This window comes from Dermacentor variabilis, chromosome 1 (assembly GCF_050947875.1).
Source record: "Dermacentor variabilis isolate Ectoservices chromosome 1, ASM5094787v1, whole genome shotgun sequence".
Lineage (NCBI taxonomy): Eukaryota > Metazoa > Arthropoda > Arachnida > Ixodida > Ixodidae > Dermacentor > Dermacentor variabilis.
In genome coordinates, this window is record NC_134568.1 from 189,020,327 (window position 1) to 189,036,869 (window position 16,543).

Consider the following 16,543-nt stretch of genomic DNA (forward strand, 5'->3'; position numbering starts at 1 on the left):
CACCATTCCTTGGCTGATGTTTATTTGCCTGAGAACAGTGCAATCCCATTATCATTTATACCAAAAGTTGAACAATTTATCAAATAAAAGGCTACAAAACTGGTTCTAACATTTTTATTGTGACGACTGTAATATAACAAACGTCATTTCACACACCCAACTGAAATTTATTTAGGTGGCTTGCTGCAAGTAGTAGAGCCAAACCAATGACTGACCATACAAAACATGGCAACTGCACTTGGGTGTTAACATTCCATTATAGCTGGATGTCTGCACACAAAAGGGAAGGTAACCACCCTTATATGCTGGGTAAACTGAAAACTGTCTACACAGCAAGAATCAACAAAGAGCTTAACTGTGTGGCTTGATTTGAGAGTGACAAAAGATAAGTGGGGTCTATGTACACTTGATTGCAACTACCAGTAGACTGAGTGGGAAACTGTCAGAATCAAAGCCAGGACTACAAATGCCCTAAAGAAGTGTTTGGTAGGATGCAGAAGGTGCAGTGCTGATAGAGATTCTGTCATGAGACCCCACATTCACTCCTGCTTACTACAACTTACTGCAGCACCTCTGTGACGAAATTAGATTTTTTTTAAAGAAAGGAAAAAAAGAAAAAAAAAACGGGCAACATATGATCACGCACAGCCTTTTGAACGACAAACATGACTGCATATTGGCTAAATAGTGTGTCAAACTTTTTTAAAATCTGGGATGGGAGGATCTGATTTGCCTGCCATACTCCCTAGGCTGTGCTATTTGATCATCCCTTATTTTAAGCTCTGCAGCACATCCCTGCAGTCAACAAGAACACTGAAGTGAAAGTTCTTGAGTACAACATTTTTAAGTTGTTCAACTCACAGCCTCTACAACTTTACTGCAGTGGAATCTAGTCTCTCTACACTTTGGTAAGAGGTCGTGAAAAATTGTGGTCGTTGACTAAGAAGCCTCAATCAAGAAATAATAAATTTTCCTTGTCATTGACTGAAAATGGAAATTACTTCTGCACTAACCCAATAAACAACTACACCGACGTTTCTTAGGCCAGACAAAAGATAGGTAAAAATACATACAGTGACATAGTAAGCACCAAACATCATGGGTTAATTAAGGAATGCACTTCCAAGACTTCTGCGCTAGCTATCTTCGGAATCAAGCTAATTAATTTCATCAAAGTTGGTCAAGTGCCACAGTGAGTAAGCCCCTCAGAGAAACTGATGCAATTATTGCAATGAACCAAATTCACAAAAACTACAAGAGTTAACAAAAAGATACCATAGTAGACAATATGCAAACTGCTGCATAATATCAAGCATTCACCAAAATAATGAAAATGTGCATGAAGTGTGCAGCATCGTACACATCAGTGGGATTAATAGCAAGCTGACTACTAGGTTGCTGAGCTTGGCTTCACATGGAAAGCACAAGTTGCATCATTATAAATAGCATGGCAATTGCAAATAAAGAATGTTTACCAGTGTAAATAATTTCTATAGAATCACAATGATGATCTCTTCAGAAGGCACAAATATTATGGCTACTATTTTAGCAGGATGGAAGCCTGGGCTAGTTCGTTCGATGTTAGGAATGGTAAAGCAGCGCAAAAGACATCAACAAAGGAAAAACTCTTTTTTTTTTTTTTAGACGCTGACTAATAACTTTCCTTTACTTGCTTACACGTGTGTGTATATTGTAACGAGAGTGTAGTAACAAGAGTAACAAGAGTGTGTATATTGTAACGAGTTGTAGCCAGGAGGCTACATGCCCGCCTGCCAGAAGATTGCAGTGAGGATGCATTATTTGGAGACTAGGTACGGACCGTCACTGGTCGGCGAGGGGAATGCAGCACAAGGCAGCACTGCAGCGGCTACGTAAAGCCATTGTTGTTTTCCTCAAGAAAACAACTGCGTAGTATGTAACTGCAGGTTTATGAGTCAAGAATAAAATTCAATTTAATCATATTAATGAAGTAAAATAAATTATTAAAAATAAACTTGCGACCACAAAGAGTAATGCTTTCACATTCACACACGTAAGCAGCCTTAAGTGCCCCTGCGAACCTTTTATTTTGCTTCAGCTAGTGTTGTAACTGTTGGCCTCCCATGAAAAACATTTTGCACTGGATTGTACAGTTAAGTTGGCGAAGTCACAACATTTACAAAAAGAAACCTACGTTGTGAATTTGTTTTTATACCAACGTGACAGGGAAACGAAAACGCAGAGAAGAGTAGAACAAAACAAAAAAAACTCATTCTTTTTTTTTTTTTTGCTACAAACCCGCTTGAATCAGTTAGAACAGGAACAGAATGGTGCTCAGGAACCGAACCCAGAACCGAACCTAAAAGGATTGAACCCAAAAGAATTCTGGTTCAACACCCTGCATGCAGCGGAGTAATAACTGGCTCGCATGTTCACAGGTGCCTCTTCTACAGATCGGTAACATTTTCTTACTATGTTCAAAAAGTGTTTCAGGGCCCCATAAGACAAGCTTTTAGTAAGGTTAACAGATTTGCATGATCCCTTCAAGGTCATTTTAAAAGAAACCTACTGTATTGTTCTTGGATGCAACTTCAATTTTTCCAATAAAGGGTAGCATATTTGGCCAAAAACCAGTTCGCCCTTATAATAATAATATATCACAGATCACCCTTATTCACAGTAACATAGAAGCAGATACCTTGCACTTTATATTGCTTCATTGCCCTGGCATTATATTACAATTGCTACCATTTCAATACGAAAAAGTAAAGCTGGGGGATGCTGAGTTGGATGACCCATCACAACTTGAGACTTATAGGTAAAATTGGCGTTGCAGACAGTGAAGCCAGGAGAACAAAAACACTCACCTTGTCTAGAGCTTCAAGCTCAGACTTGAAGGTTGATTCTCGGAGGGCATAGTGTTCTGCATCTCGTCGCAGACTTAAGATATCTACATTTCCCTGAATGTAGCGAACTTGACCCTGATTCACCTAAATGTATATTTAGAATGCAACATAGCACAATAATGAGCAACAGAAAAGCAGAAAATTATAAACTAAAACACTGAAACCTAATACAGTTAAACCTCGCTATAACGAAGTCAGTAAAATTGGCATTTTGCTTCGTTATATTTAAATTTCGTTGTATTAAAATTCAACCTTTTATCTATTTTTCTTACATAAAAAGGGGCTTCAGAATTTTCCAAATTATTGGACAACCCAAAAAGGCAAATTTGAATGAGAAAACAATAACTTCTGATGAATTTAGGAGTCGACGACGAATGACATGGTATCATGCCACACTAACGATATCTTCACATCGGTAGTACGAATTAAGCGAAGCCAGCCACGCTTTCGCCCGCAATCTACCCAAACAGCTGATAGCGTTGCCCGCACTGGAACGATGCTATCATGAAAAGCGTCAGTGGCAGAGAATGCTTCATCTGCCTTTCGCTCCAACAGGTCACCGAAACTCGAGATTATGCAACCTCCAATACTAAACGCGCGGAAAGATAGCTTACATGATGCCACGCCGTTTCTACACGCCCACTCTTTGTACACGCGGCAGATTACCTCTAAAGCAGGGTGCGCGGCTGCGCATTCGCTCTGTTGCGCTTACAGCCATGCGCAGACATGGCCAAAACGTGCGCCAGAAACTGAGACGTGTGCCAACTTGCCCCCCACTCTGCCCGCTCCCTCGTGCACACTTGATCGCGTTACCGTGAGCTACTCCCCTCCCCTCTTTCCCTTTGCTAGCATGGGAAGGCGGCACTCGTGAAGCCACCATCTTTCTCGTCTCACCCTCGCACGCTTTCACTCGCACCTAAAGCACACAGTGCGTGGAGCGCGATAGGATATCATCGCAGTTGGACTTCATGGGAACATGATGCGGCTCCACTTCGGCGATTGCTCTTGTCATGCCGCGTGTGATTTGAGAGGTGCGTTTGCGAACAGCCACTTGTGATTCAATCCTTTGACCATCTGCATCCGCAGAAGTTTCCGTTTATTGTCTCGGTATTAGTTTGTGGTGGCAGTGAAATTTCGTTATATTGAAATCGCATGCGAAACACTTCGTTATATTGAGGTTCTATATACGCGGTGTTCTATGGACGAGAGGTTGATGCACAGTTAAATACTTCGTTACATCAAGAATTTTATGATATTGAAGTTTGTTATATCGAGGTTTAACTTTATAACAATAGACTTGCATTATTAATTATATTACAATGTCCACAATGAACTATCATCATAATCATCATCAGCAGCAGCAGCAGCCTGGCTACGCCCACTGCAGGGCAAAGGCCTCTACCATACTTCTCCAGCTACCCCGGTCATGTGCTAATTGTGGCCATGCTGTCCCTGCAAACTTCTTAATCTCATCCATCCACCTAACTTTCTGCCACCCCCTGCTATGCTTCCATTCTCTTGGAATCCAGTCCGTAACCCTTAATGACCACCAGTTATCTTCCCTCCTCATAACATGTCCTGCTTCCATTTCTTTTTCTTGATTTCAACTAAGATGTCATTAAATCGTGTTTGTTCCCTCACCCAATCTGCTCTCTTCTTATCCCCCCCCTTTAACGCTTCACACATCATTGTTCTTTCTATAGCTTGTTGCATCGTCCTCAATTTAAGTAGAACCCTTTTCGTAGGCCTCCAGGTTTCTGCACCGTAGGTGAGTACTGGTAAGAAACAGATGTTATACACTTTCCTCTTGAAGGATAATGGCAACCTGCTGTTCATGATCTGAGAATGCCTGCCAAACGCACCCCAGCCCATTCTTATCCTGATTATTTCTCTCTCATGATCCGGATCCGCAGTCACTACCTGTCCTAAGTAGATGTATTCCCTTACCACTTCCAGTGCCTCGCTACCTATCGTAAACTGCTGTTCTCTTCCGAAACCGTTAAACATTACTTTAGTTTTCGGCAGATTAATTTTTTTTATTATTATTATTAGAGTTGTTATTATTATTACACAATACAATTACAAAGAAAATGTAATACAGAAGGAGGTCCCAAAGTAAAACTGTCAGGGGGACCTCCTGTTACATGTACAAAATCTGTAATATAGGATTAGCAACGAGGGTAAGAACAGCGTGAAAATATAATCAACATTAGAAGTAATTACTGAAACATCGGGTAGTTGAAGATTACACAAAAATTAGCAAGAATAATTCCATCTTGAAGCACACATGATGGTACTATCATTACAGCAATTGAATAGAAGTATAATGATTATGAACAAAAGTGCGCAATCAAACAGTGCAACAAAATAATTTACAAACGGCTGATAATCTATGAACATAAATCGAGAAAAACAATGAAAACGTGGCTACACAGTAATAAATGTATAAACACACGCATACATAGATTCACACCTATATATAGACACACATATAAACGTATGTACACTTGTCGAATAATCAGGTATAGTATGTTGTTCATAAGAACTGTTTTAGAAGCCGCCGGAAACAGTGTAATGAAGAGCATGATTTAATATTTGATGGCAGTGAATTCCAACATGAAATTGCGGAAAAGAAGGCTGTCATTTTACCGTAGTTAGTGTTGACTTTAGGAAGCAAGAGATTATTATTTTCAGAAAACCGCGTGTTATTTGTATTGAAAAGTTGCGTTGGGGGAAGTAACTCAGTTGGAATGTCACTGTTTCTACTTCTATACAATATAAGACCCAGTTTCAGTTGAAATGTGCAAGTTAAGGATAGAATTTCAAGAGTGCGAAAAATGGGCGCTGCTGATGCGATGTATGAACTGTGGGTAATTATTCGGACCGCCCGGTTCTGAAGGTGAATGAGGGTTGTCAGATGTGCAGGATATGTGTTGCCCCATGATGAAATGCAGTAAGTAAGGTGACTGTTAATGAAAGCGTAGTAAAGTGATTTTAGTAAATATTGCTGAAAACAGTGTCTTGTTCGAATGAGCACGCGGATGCCGAAAGCAGTCTTTTTAGTGACAGAGTTTACGTGAATGTTATACTTAAGTTGGGGGTCTAATGTAACACCAAGGAAAGTAATAAAATTAGATGGGGTAATGACGTAGTTATCAATGTATAGTTCAGGGGTTCTTGTAGGCATATTTTGGGACGAGTGAAATAACATAAACTTTGTTTTCACAGGGTTTACGTTTAGCAAGTTATTTTTACACCAAGACACAAGATTCGTGGCATCGGCGTTTAACTTTCTAAGTAGACTGTTAATGTCTTTATCACTAGTGAATATCGTTGTATCATCAGCATAGAGGATGCACTCAGAACTGTTAAGCGTTTAAACCATCCTTCTGCTATGCCTGTCCAGGTCAGTGAGCATGCACTGCAATTGGTCCCCTGAGTTACTAAGCAAGGCAATATCATCAGCGAATCACAAGTTACTAAGGTATTCTCCATTAACTCTTATCCCCAATTCTTCCCAATCCAGGTCTCTGAATACCTCCTGTAAACACGCTGTGAATAGCATTGGAGAGATCGTATCTCCCTACCTGACGTCCTTCTTTATTGGGATTTTGTTGCTTTCTTTATGGAGGACTACGGTGGCTGTGGAGCCACTATAGATATCTTTCAATATTTGCAACTGAACTTGGGCCCATATGCACAACTCACAGAAAGCAAACATTATACCACAGGAAAAACAACAGCTACGCAGACAAGCACATAAAGTCCATGATGTCATAAGGTAAGCACCTTCACTGTACTTCAGGTTTCACTAAGTTTGTACAAAACTGCAAAATATACTCTTTCTCTAAAACATAGAGCTAAATAAATGACCATTCAAATAGCAGGGCAGGGAACTTAGTTGTGTTCCAGTGACTTGCCTGTTCCTTCATCTCAGATAACTCAGTTTGAAGTTCAGCTTCCCTAAAGCGTGCCTGCTCTGCCACTTCAGCCAACTGCAAGCGCTGAGATTCCACGACTGCTTCCCTGCATGGGCGAGAGCAACCACAGGTCACAGTGCATGTACAAGAAAACAGAAGTCAAGCATACTTACAGTCCTTACTAATCCCTTTATTTTTGTATAAGCAACCTTCAAAGGCACTTGAGCTCTTCACCCTAACAGATACTTTCATGAACTTTACTGTGTAGAAACTATACAACAAAGTGAACTTCAATTTATCATGGTAAGTAAAGCCACCCACTGGGCAATTAAAAAGGGAAAGTTTGTGGACACTGGAACAGCAAACCAAGAATATATTGGCACAAAGTTCACACTTACAGTTTCTCAATTTCCTCTTTTGCTTCCTTGATGAGGCTGACCACATATGGGGGCGCATGCACTAAATCAGAAGCTCCCATCTTTCTGAAAATTTCAAAGAAATGCAGCTGCTATAAAGAAGTGAAGTCTGCTTATCTCCTAAAGTTACGCATGTTGCATGCCTTAGAATTTAAGCATGCAGTTTTGGCAGATACTTAAGGCCGCCTACCGAACAGATTATCTGGTGAGCCACATGACATTTTGAGTTTCAACCTAAAAGCTACTAAAGTTTTCAAGCACACAATTCATTTGCTAAAACAGCTGTCCAAAAATGGCATAACTACATATACAGTCGACTCTCGTTACAATGGACCCTGATAATCCGGCAAAAAAATGTCCGTTTTATCCGAAGTCCATAACATCCGAAATGCCTCACTTCCGAAGCTTTTGTCGGGATGTCTAACAACCTTATTGCAAAGAGTGAGTGACTGAACGTCCAAAGTAAAAAAAAAAAAAAAAAAAAAAAAAAAAAAAAACAAGTTGCAGTTTCGCTCGAAAGACGAAGCATCGGTTGTGATAGCAAATTAAGCAAAATAAGCGTGGTAGCAGCAGCGACCGAATTGACCTTTGTACTGTCTCTCGCTTCAATGCGAACTAAACGTCAAAAGCACAGCGCACACGAAAGTTACCGGCACTGGGCACACTTTGTCCACATCGCAGATCGCTTTCAAGGTATGGCGCCCACGTGACTGCGCACTTTGTCCACATCGCAGATAGGTTCCAGCATACGGCGGCCGCGCCGTAAGCAGCAGCCGCCGGAGTAAAATTACTCTCTCTCCCCCTCCACATGCCTCGTGCGCAAAAGAAGACGGTGCGTTTCCGCCCCGCCATGCTCCCTCGTGTGCGCAATACTGAGTGGTGATCACGCCCAATGTTGAATTTCATCTGCTGTAGCCGATAGTTTATTGCAGCACGGTCTGTTAAAAGTGAACTTCGTTGCATTAATAAAATAGGTAGAACAAACAGAGGCTGAAATATGGTCTGTTATATCCGAAAGTGTTGTACGTGGGTTTGTTGTAACAAGCGTAGACTGTATGTAATGAAAGCAACACAACAAATTTGTTTTTACTTCTGCAAGGAAACACCAGTCACTGAAGACTCATTTCCAAATGGACGAGGCTTTTGAATGGGACGGCGCAAACCCTGGAAGAACAAGGAGGAAAGAAAAGAAAAATCCGCCACAGTTCTCTTAGGCATGCATTCACACGGCATCAGTATACAAGCAGAGCAGAAGTATAAAGTGTATTCAATCACATTTATGAACTGCTTGCCAGCTTCAGGAGCACACCAAGAAAATGAAGACTTAGTTGCCTTTTTAACATGCATGCGGCAGATGGTGGCATTCTACATAGTCAAAGCATGCAGCAACTCAATTCGATTAAATCAAATCAGCCCTCATACAGAATATTTCCTTAACATTGTGAGACTGCAGCAAGAATACATAGCAGAAACTATGATTACATTAAATGACAACCTTATCCACACCCAATAACTAGAACTTCTCAAAGCACCAAAATATCTTAAATTGTCTTTCCCACATGACTATCATGCCTAATGTGAAGAAAGAAAAATAAAAACACTTTCTTCTACCGTGGCATGCGCTGTGTGCATTAGCAGCACACCATGCCTTTCCACGTCCACAGCCCTTAAAAAGACATGTGCAAATGTCAGCCATCATAATGTGCACAGGCGTGCTTGCACGGGACAGTGGACATGCAATTTTATGGCATTAGAAAGTTCTCCAAGCAGCCGATCAGCATCTCTCCGGGTAAATAAGGTTCCGTTAAAGAAAAATTAAAATAAACACCTTCGTCATCATATCTGTTTTAAGTGGTCAAATTTAATATTTAAAATTTTTCTACATCAAATAACCAGTGTGGCCATTTTAGCTATCTTTTTTGCTAGATAGTGAGTTTCATGGCTCTTTAGCAATAAAGTTTTCTATTTAGTGACCAGCAACTTTTTTAAGCGATGTGACAGAACAATTGGTGACATTTTAGCAACATTGAAGTTAGAAATTTTGTTTGCTTTCAAAATGCACTTTTTTATTAAAGAGCTACATGTAAGCAGCCGAAATTGGGTGCACAACACGTGGCCGCTGTGACCATGATGAAGCAATGGTTTCTTTCACATCGATGGTCTGCGCATTGTGCTACAAAGCTTCACTAGATTTACAAAGTTCTCGCACGCTTTTTTTTTTTAATTCTTTACGATACCGATTTGAATGGGTCTTAACGCTTTGTGTTCTGTACTCTCACCAAATATGTTCGACTGGTGGAAATTTACAAGAGTAGCAGTAAATAAATTTAACAAAACCCATTGCAGTCAATGTTAATGTGATATATAGAAGGCAGGAAGTGCAGCAATAATAAGATAGATTGACTGTTCAAAGGCATACACATAGGATAACCTGGGCTTTTTCAAGCGACTGCAAACACCCTGCTTCCTTATTTTGTGGCTTTTGGACAAATCAGTACTGCAGGGAGCGTTCAGCTAGATCAAGGGGCAGAGGCGCAGTCTTTGACATGCATAAAGGTGACGTAATTGTTATCACCATGTTAACATTCGACCAAGTGCGTGTTTCAGAATTTAGCTTTCCCTTCAGGAGTGCTGATAACTAGACAATTTGCAAGGATAATGTAGACCAAGTGCCTTTATGGTGCTGGAACAATCATATTACTCATGTTCTTTTGAATTGTGCTGCATTTGTAACCTCAGAATCTGAAGATAAATGCCGAATTTCAGCAGCCATTGTCCATTGTTGCGTAAGTAAAAGGCCATTACACACTTCTGGTAAATTCACTGTTTATTTCTCACTCACACGGACCCTAGACAAACATGAGATGTTTCGGTAAATGATTTATGCCACGATCGCTAATATTATAGCATTCCAAAATGCTTACTTTTACTTAACCTTACTCAAAGCTTTAGCAACAATTTTTATGACCTTACAGTGAAATTTAGAGGTAATTTAGCGACCTTTTTGTCTCCCTTTAGCAACATGCTTCAAAGAATTATGGCAACATGCAATTTACACACTCATGTCGAACTCGCAGGGACTTTTTTTAAAGGTTGGTATAAAGAAGTTTGACTGTATGCTGCATGCCACTGTAAAACGAAACATTTACAATGAGAATGTGGCAGCCAGTTCACGTCAACTAAACTTACTGAAAGCATAAATATTTATAAAATTGGCACAGAAACCACATGGACACACATTACCAGCTACACATGCAAACCTTCCTCAATCGGGCATATTGAAAGGGAACTAAAATAATCTCTGTCATATATTTATAACGTAAAGGAAATGATAAAACAACTTTTAGAACATAGCCTCACCAGAAACATTCCTTAAAGTGCGAGTTGTAAGCAAAGTTAATGTATCGCATTCCTGATTCTGTCACGACTGCATCATTCCTTTTAACATATATATACAGGGTGTTTAAGCTAACTTTAGCGAAGTTTAAAAATATGCCGATGCGCTCTAAGATGACGGCGCGACCAAATGCATGTTGCTCACTTTTGTATGTAGTGTGTCACGCTATCTTTTGTATTTTGCTTAATTAGATAATTAGCCAAGATTAATTAACCAACTTCTGAAGCAACGAAGCTAGGGAAAAAATTCCAATTAGAAAGTGGCAGAGCGGTTTGCAAAACGTCTGAATAAACACTTTATGTCTTTCTATCTATTAAGTATTAGTGTCTTCCAACTTACTCCGGATGCCCGGGAAATACAAAAAGCACCATGTGACATGCCCGCTTGAGTGTCGTGATTGCACTGCTCCCAAGCGTTCCGCACACAAACGAACATAGCATTTGGCCGGGTGTGCTGCCACTGCGTCTGCTTATCACTATCATGAACCACCACGAGCGAAGCACATCGCTGGTGTAAACGTCTGTGTGTGTGACGCCTTCGTCACTACCCTGTCGCCTTTTAAGTGGCAGCACGCCCTGCTATACGCCTCGTGCACCGCCTATAGAGGCGCCATTGAAAGCCACTTAGCGGGCGCTTCCAACAGTACGTGCGGGAGCAGTAGCAGACAACAACGCTTTGCAGCAAGGGTGGCTGAAGTTCGCGGCTGTGATTTGTCCTTTGTTCGGGTGCCAGACTGCTTCTTCTGCAGTGACAGCTGTAGGGGAGACGCAGACCTCTGTGGGAGCGGGTATGAACACGATGTTACCGGTCTTTGGGACAACATGGTCGACATACGTGCCAGGTGCGTCCCGCAGACGCCATGAACTCCATTTACACGAAGTGGAGCTCATGTGAACTAGCCGACAAATTTTGTTGACTAATGCGATATCTCGACCGTGTTTTTTTTTTTAATTCTAGCCTTGCCGCAATGCTGCTTCTGTAACTCAATAATAAGCACCCGTCGTTAGTGCAGACTTAGAAAACAAATCCGCACGGTGCGATGTCTGCATATGCCGTTGTGATTTTTCTGCCGATGAATACATGTGACCTCGCCGAATAAGTGTAGTCAAAGTTGGCTGAAGAATAGTAATTGCGAATTTATTGATAGACGCATGGTATAATAAAAGCGCGTGTTAGTGCTGTACCGCCGATGAACTGCCGTTCGCGCTGCAGTTTTTGCAATTTTAAATTCCCCAGGGGAGCTGCTTGGAAATGTACAAAGCTAAAGACTGACTAACTTTTCAGTACTTTTTTTAATGTTACTAGAGGGAGGTACCACATGATATATTTAAAGGCAGGGCAGCGCCAGTCAAAGTAGCTGAGTGCTGGCGGCAAGGCCGGGTTTAGTCCTCTGCGGCATAAGCATAATAAGAAATAATTCAATTGAGTACAAAATTCACTTGCAAGAAGCGACTACGTTCTGAAACAAACAAATCACTCTGCGTGTTAAGTGTGCTCAGACAGCATTAAGGTGTGATGACTTACCAAACGTGACGCGAACTATTCAGCGAAAAATGGAACAAAAATACTATATGCAGCAACTATTAGCAATTCTCGCCCGCAGCTACCTATTTTCTAAACACATTTCCCCAAAAACCACAATATCTAAGATGCCCTCAAGCGAAATGAATAAAGCTGTTAAAGAAGCACTTGCTTGGTGTCATTCCGATAAGACACAGCGTGTATTATACCCTTTACAAACGAGGCAGGGTGAAAACCTCGCAGCTCAAAAGAATCAACAAGAGTTATGCATGAAGCAACTATCAACAGTTAAACATGTGCGAAGCCACGCATAAAATAGATATAAAAAAATGAAGTGTGCGACAGCTGGTGCGAGGATTTACCTGGCCACATAAAACTAACAATTTCAGTTCTTGCAAACTTCTGTAGCTTTAACGTACAACACAATGCGCTCATGCAGTCGTGCTGCCTAGCTAGCCCAACGCGGTAAAGCGGAAAACAATATAAGGGGCAAACGGCATTCCGAACTTTAGCGAAATGCCTCTAAACCGCATGCTGCACTGCAGACGAACTTCGTCGCTTACGCGTCTAACTACGATCGAGTAAAAAAAAAACACCGAAGCGACAAAGGAAAGGATGAGAATAAGAAATTTTCCGCCGAAGCGACGATCCATTGCTACCGTTGCTCCTGCTGATGAGGCTTTGCGGGGAATGATTAGAACCGTATCGCCGGCATGTTTTTGCCGGTATTTGAGCCCCCCACCCTGCAACAATTCTTCTTCGACATTCCTTGAAGCTTTGGCCATCCCACACATGCGAAGGGTGTTGCCTATTTTGCTCTGAAAACACGAATAAGACGGAGAAGCACTATCAGCGACACAACAAACTATGGCGTGCTACGGCGCGCGGCTCGCTTCTCTCCCGTGCGTTCTGCGCAAGGCCACCACCAGTAGCACGGCCATCGGCGTGCACTACGTGTATATGCTATGTTCATTTGTATGCGGACAGTTTGGGAGCGTTGCAATCACAGCACGCAAATGGGTCTGTCACACGCTACTTTTTTGTGTTCTGAGGGAATCCACAGTAAGCTGAAGAAACTAATAATTAATAGATAGAAAGCTATAAACTGTCTAATTGGACGTTTTGCAAACCGCCCGGAAACTTTCTAATTGGAATTTTTTTCCTAGCTTTGTTGCTTCACTTTGCACTGTTCTAGTCATTCCAGTGCAAAGACTACAAATACCCCTGTTTGCACTCTTACTATTGTGATGCAGATTTTAAAAAAATACATCATAACATACATTACTTCACACTGATGTGTGTATAATAATTCATTCATAAACTGAGCAGAGGGAGATAGTCATCAACATAGTTGCCATTATATATGATGGCACTCTAGGTGGGATTTTTTTTTAAAGGCATTTATTAAAAGAAAAAGAGAACCAGCCCTCAGTGAAACCAGATCCACACTCACATTGCCACCTTCAATGATTGCAGTAATGTAAGCAAGAATATGGTTCCCATGTGATTTACTTAATCAATTTTAAACATAAATTCACAAACCTAGCAAACACAGATTCTTAAATAGACAAACTTCCTGGAAAAAGAAACTAGATCAAAATTAGTAACTTGCTCTAGACTGCATATTGACAGATAAATGTATCTGTCAGACACTGATATACACACTACAAAATGAAATATGCACTCATACGTGAATTTAGAAAAAATACGGCCCAACACCTCTTGCAATGCATAATGTTTGTGCCACTTTTAAGTGTCTATTCCCACCTGCTATTTTACACATGCTGGCATGCAAATTCATTGCAGCTAGGTGTAGTAAAGACAAATGTTGACCTGTGCTTGGTCTTAATCTTTTAATACTCGGCCTAATATGCAGCTATTGCAGTTTAGAATCAAGTTGCAACCTCTATCATAGCAATTTAGTGCCTCAGTTGTCCCACTATCAGTCCATGTTAATAAATGCAAACAAACATATTGAAAAACTTCTCCTGTTAGATGTTACACAGGCATCGAAATCAAGCATCAAAGATACGAATGACTCACAGAGTTGACCCGAGGCTGAACCCTGGAATAAGGACCTTGAAATTGTGTAGCTGTAGCAATAAGCTGCCTGCTGACTTGCAGCTAGAAATGAAGAATGGAGACACTATATAAGAAAAACACCACTTCACCCCATAACTGCACCCTATAACTGCAGTGAATCAAGATATTAATGCTTGATTTGGGTTCAAGTACACAAATTCAACTAAATTATAGAACATAACCCATACTTTATTCTGTTCGTTTGGTTCAGTGCTACATCCGACAGGCTGACATTGCCACCACTGCCCAAAACACAGGAAGTACACCTTCACAGCGCTTCAAGTGTCCAGGTTCAAACCACTCACAGTGCCCGCAGAAGTGTTATTTATTGTGCACCAAGGAATCTATGCCTCAGAGATGAAGGTATATTGAGTACACATACTTGTTCTCTCCAAGTTCAGCAAGTATTGCAAAAAACAGTTTAATACAAACACACATTTTTCCATATTTCATTCTATGCATTTACCTTCCACAAATTGAACACCTACATTCACCGATTTCTAAAAGTCCTCATGTACTCAGGAATGAAATTTTTCTCCTATACATAAACTGATATAAGTTAACATCTTCTAAACACCATCCATTTGCACTAATTCTATTCTAGACGCACAGTGTCTCATTTTTCTTTTCTTTTTAATTTTGGGCAACCATATACAGTCAAACTTTGATATAACAAATTATCAGCTATACTAACGAAGTAAATCCAACATATTTCTCGCCAATATCAGCATGCCACAAATATATGCTTATAACGAATATGAAATATAATGCAGCTATTTTCATGTAAGACGCAACTTTGTTATAATGAGGTTAAACTGTTTTAGTGTTACACCTTAACCCTCCCATAACTGTCCAAAAAGTTTTGGAGCCTATTACTGTAAGCTTCAGTCATTCTATTCATAAAAACTATGAAGCTGATGAACTCTGTTAGGTTACATTAATGTAAAAATCAATTATGAAAGCCAATCCCCCAAATGGCAGCTGTACAGAATTCTAGGGACAGAAAACACAAAAGACAAACGAGGCTTATTTGAAAATTCTGCCAGAGCAGGACCGAGCACACAAGTGTACAGGCTTGCAGACAGTTGACAATAAAGTACATGACACATGCAATATTATAAAACTTGATAATAGGCAAGAGAAAGGGTCAAGATGGAGACTTGAAATGTTCTAACAATGGGCGAACAAGTGAAGTCTCAGGCTGAAGCAAACGTTTCAACAAGGAGATTTATCTTCATCAGGACCTCAACAGTTGGTCCCAGCCATTTTTCTACAAAACAAGGTCCTAATAAAGTCTTTGACTGTGGGACTTCCTTCTGTATACTAAATACTTGTAATGTGACCCAACTTATAATAATAAGTTCTGATTCTGCTAAAAAAAAAAGACAACAGGGTTACTTTTATCACGTTGTAGTGACAGTGAAGAATAGAATTGCCAATAGTGCTAGTTAAAAATTCAACTCTTTATTGGGTGAACTTGTGTCCAGCAAAACAAGCAACACTCAATGCAGAATAACAGCGGTGAGCACAGTCGTCGGGTCATCAAAATATTATCTACAGGTCAAATGCGGCGTGTATTTGTACATAACTCATTGTAGATTCCAGCATAATTGCTGGTGCTTGCATATATTCGAGAATGTACACAACCATTCGTGTTATTCGTGCAGTCTGATTAGATAAGACTCTTTCGCTATAGAATCGGCGACAACACTTTGGAAATTTTGGATACATGTAGGTGTGTCTTGTGCTGAGCAATAACTTTTTAAGAGTGGTTAGACAGTGGAAAACGGCAAAAAAAAAAAAATCACTGATGGTTACGACGCTCCCTAATGCGAAATCTGAGTGCAACTCTATATGCATTTTCATTTCGCAATATATTGGCTGGCGTGGACAATTGGTCTTGTGCAGCACGTTGCAAACGGAGCGAAGTGTGGTGCCACTGCCTCCTGGAGATTGCGAGAGCCAGTGCGTGGGTGATGCATGGGTGCGATTTACAGAAGCCACCGCCAACAAACCTCCCAAACGACGCGTGCTACTCTGGCACCCTCTCGTAGCCACCGTCGCCGCGCTCCGCTTTCTGCCTCATGGTTCTGCTTCACCCTCCTCTCCCGCTTTCCTCCTCTCGCCTATTCTCTTTCGCCACTTTTTTTTTCATCCCCCACTGCGTGCCGCACTTGCTCTCATCTTTCTCTCTGCTCGTTCGTTGAGTTACAGCGGGAACGCCACTGCTCGCTGCTGGAACAGACGCCTAAGAGCTGCACTCTAAAAAAGATAAACAATGTATGTGCGTCACAATTATGTACCATAAGGAAATAAGACTTA

General features: G+C 40.8%; 2 protein-coding genes across 2 annotated transcripts in view; one reads left to right on the plus strand and one right to left on the minus strand.

Annotated features, from left to right (window-relative positions):
- Nucleotides 1-16,543, plus strand: part of LOC142589974 (ribosome biogenesis protein bop1-A) — a 166,895-nt gene that overhangs the window by 56,251 nt on the left and 94,101 nt on the right. The gene's annotated exons all lie outside the window — the stretch shown is intronic.
- The window catches only part of LOC142589981 (protein fantom-like), a 53,430-nt gene that overhangs the window by 31,190 nt on the left and 5,697 nt on the right, over nucleotides 1-16,543 (minus strand). The window contains exons 6-10 of the mRNA XM_075701759.1: nucleotides 14,183-14,263; nucleotides 8,312-8,385; nucleotides 7,204-7,287; nucleotides 6,806-6,911; nucleotides 2,847-2,969 (exon numbers count right to left, since the gene is read on the minus strand). Of these exons, the coding sequence (XP_075557874.1) occupies nucleotides 2,847-2,969; nucleotides 6,806-6,911; nucleotides 7,204-7,287; nucleotides 8,312-8,385; nucleotides 14,183-14,263 (468 nt within the window). The remainder of the gene's footprint in view (nucleotides 1-2,846; nucleotides 2,970-6,805; nucleotides 6,912-7,203; nucleotides 7,288-8,311; nucleotides 8,386-14,182; nucleotides 14,264-16,543) is intronic.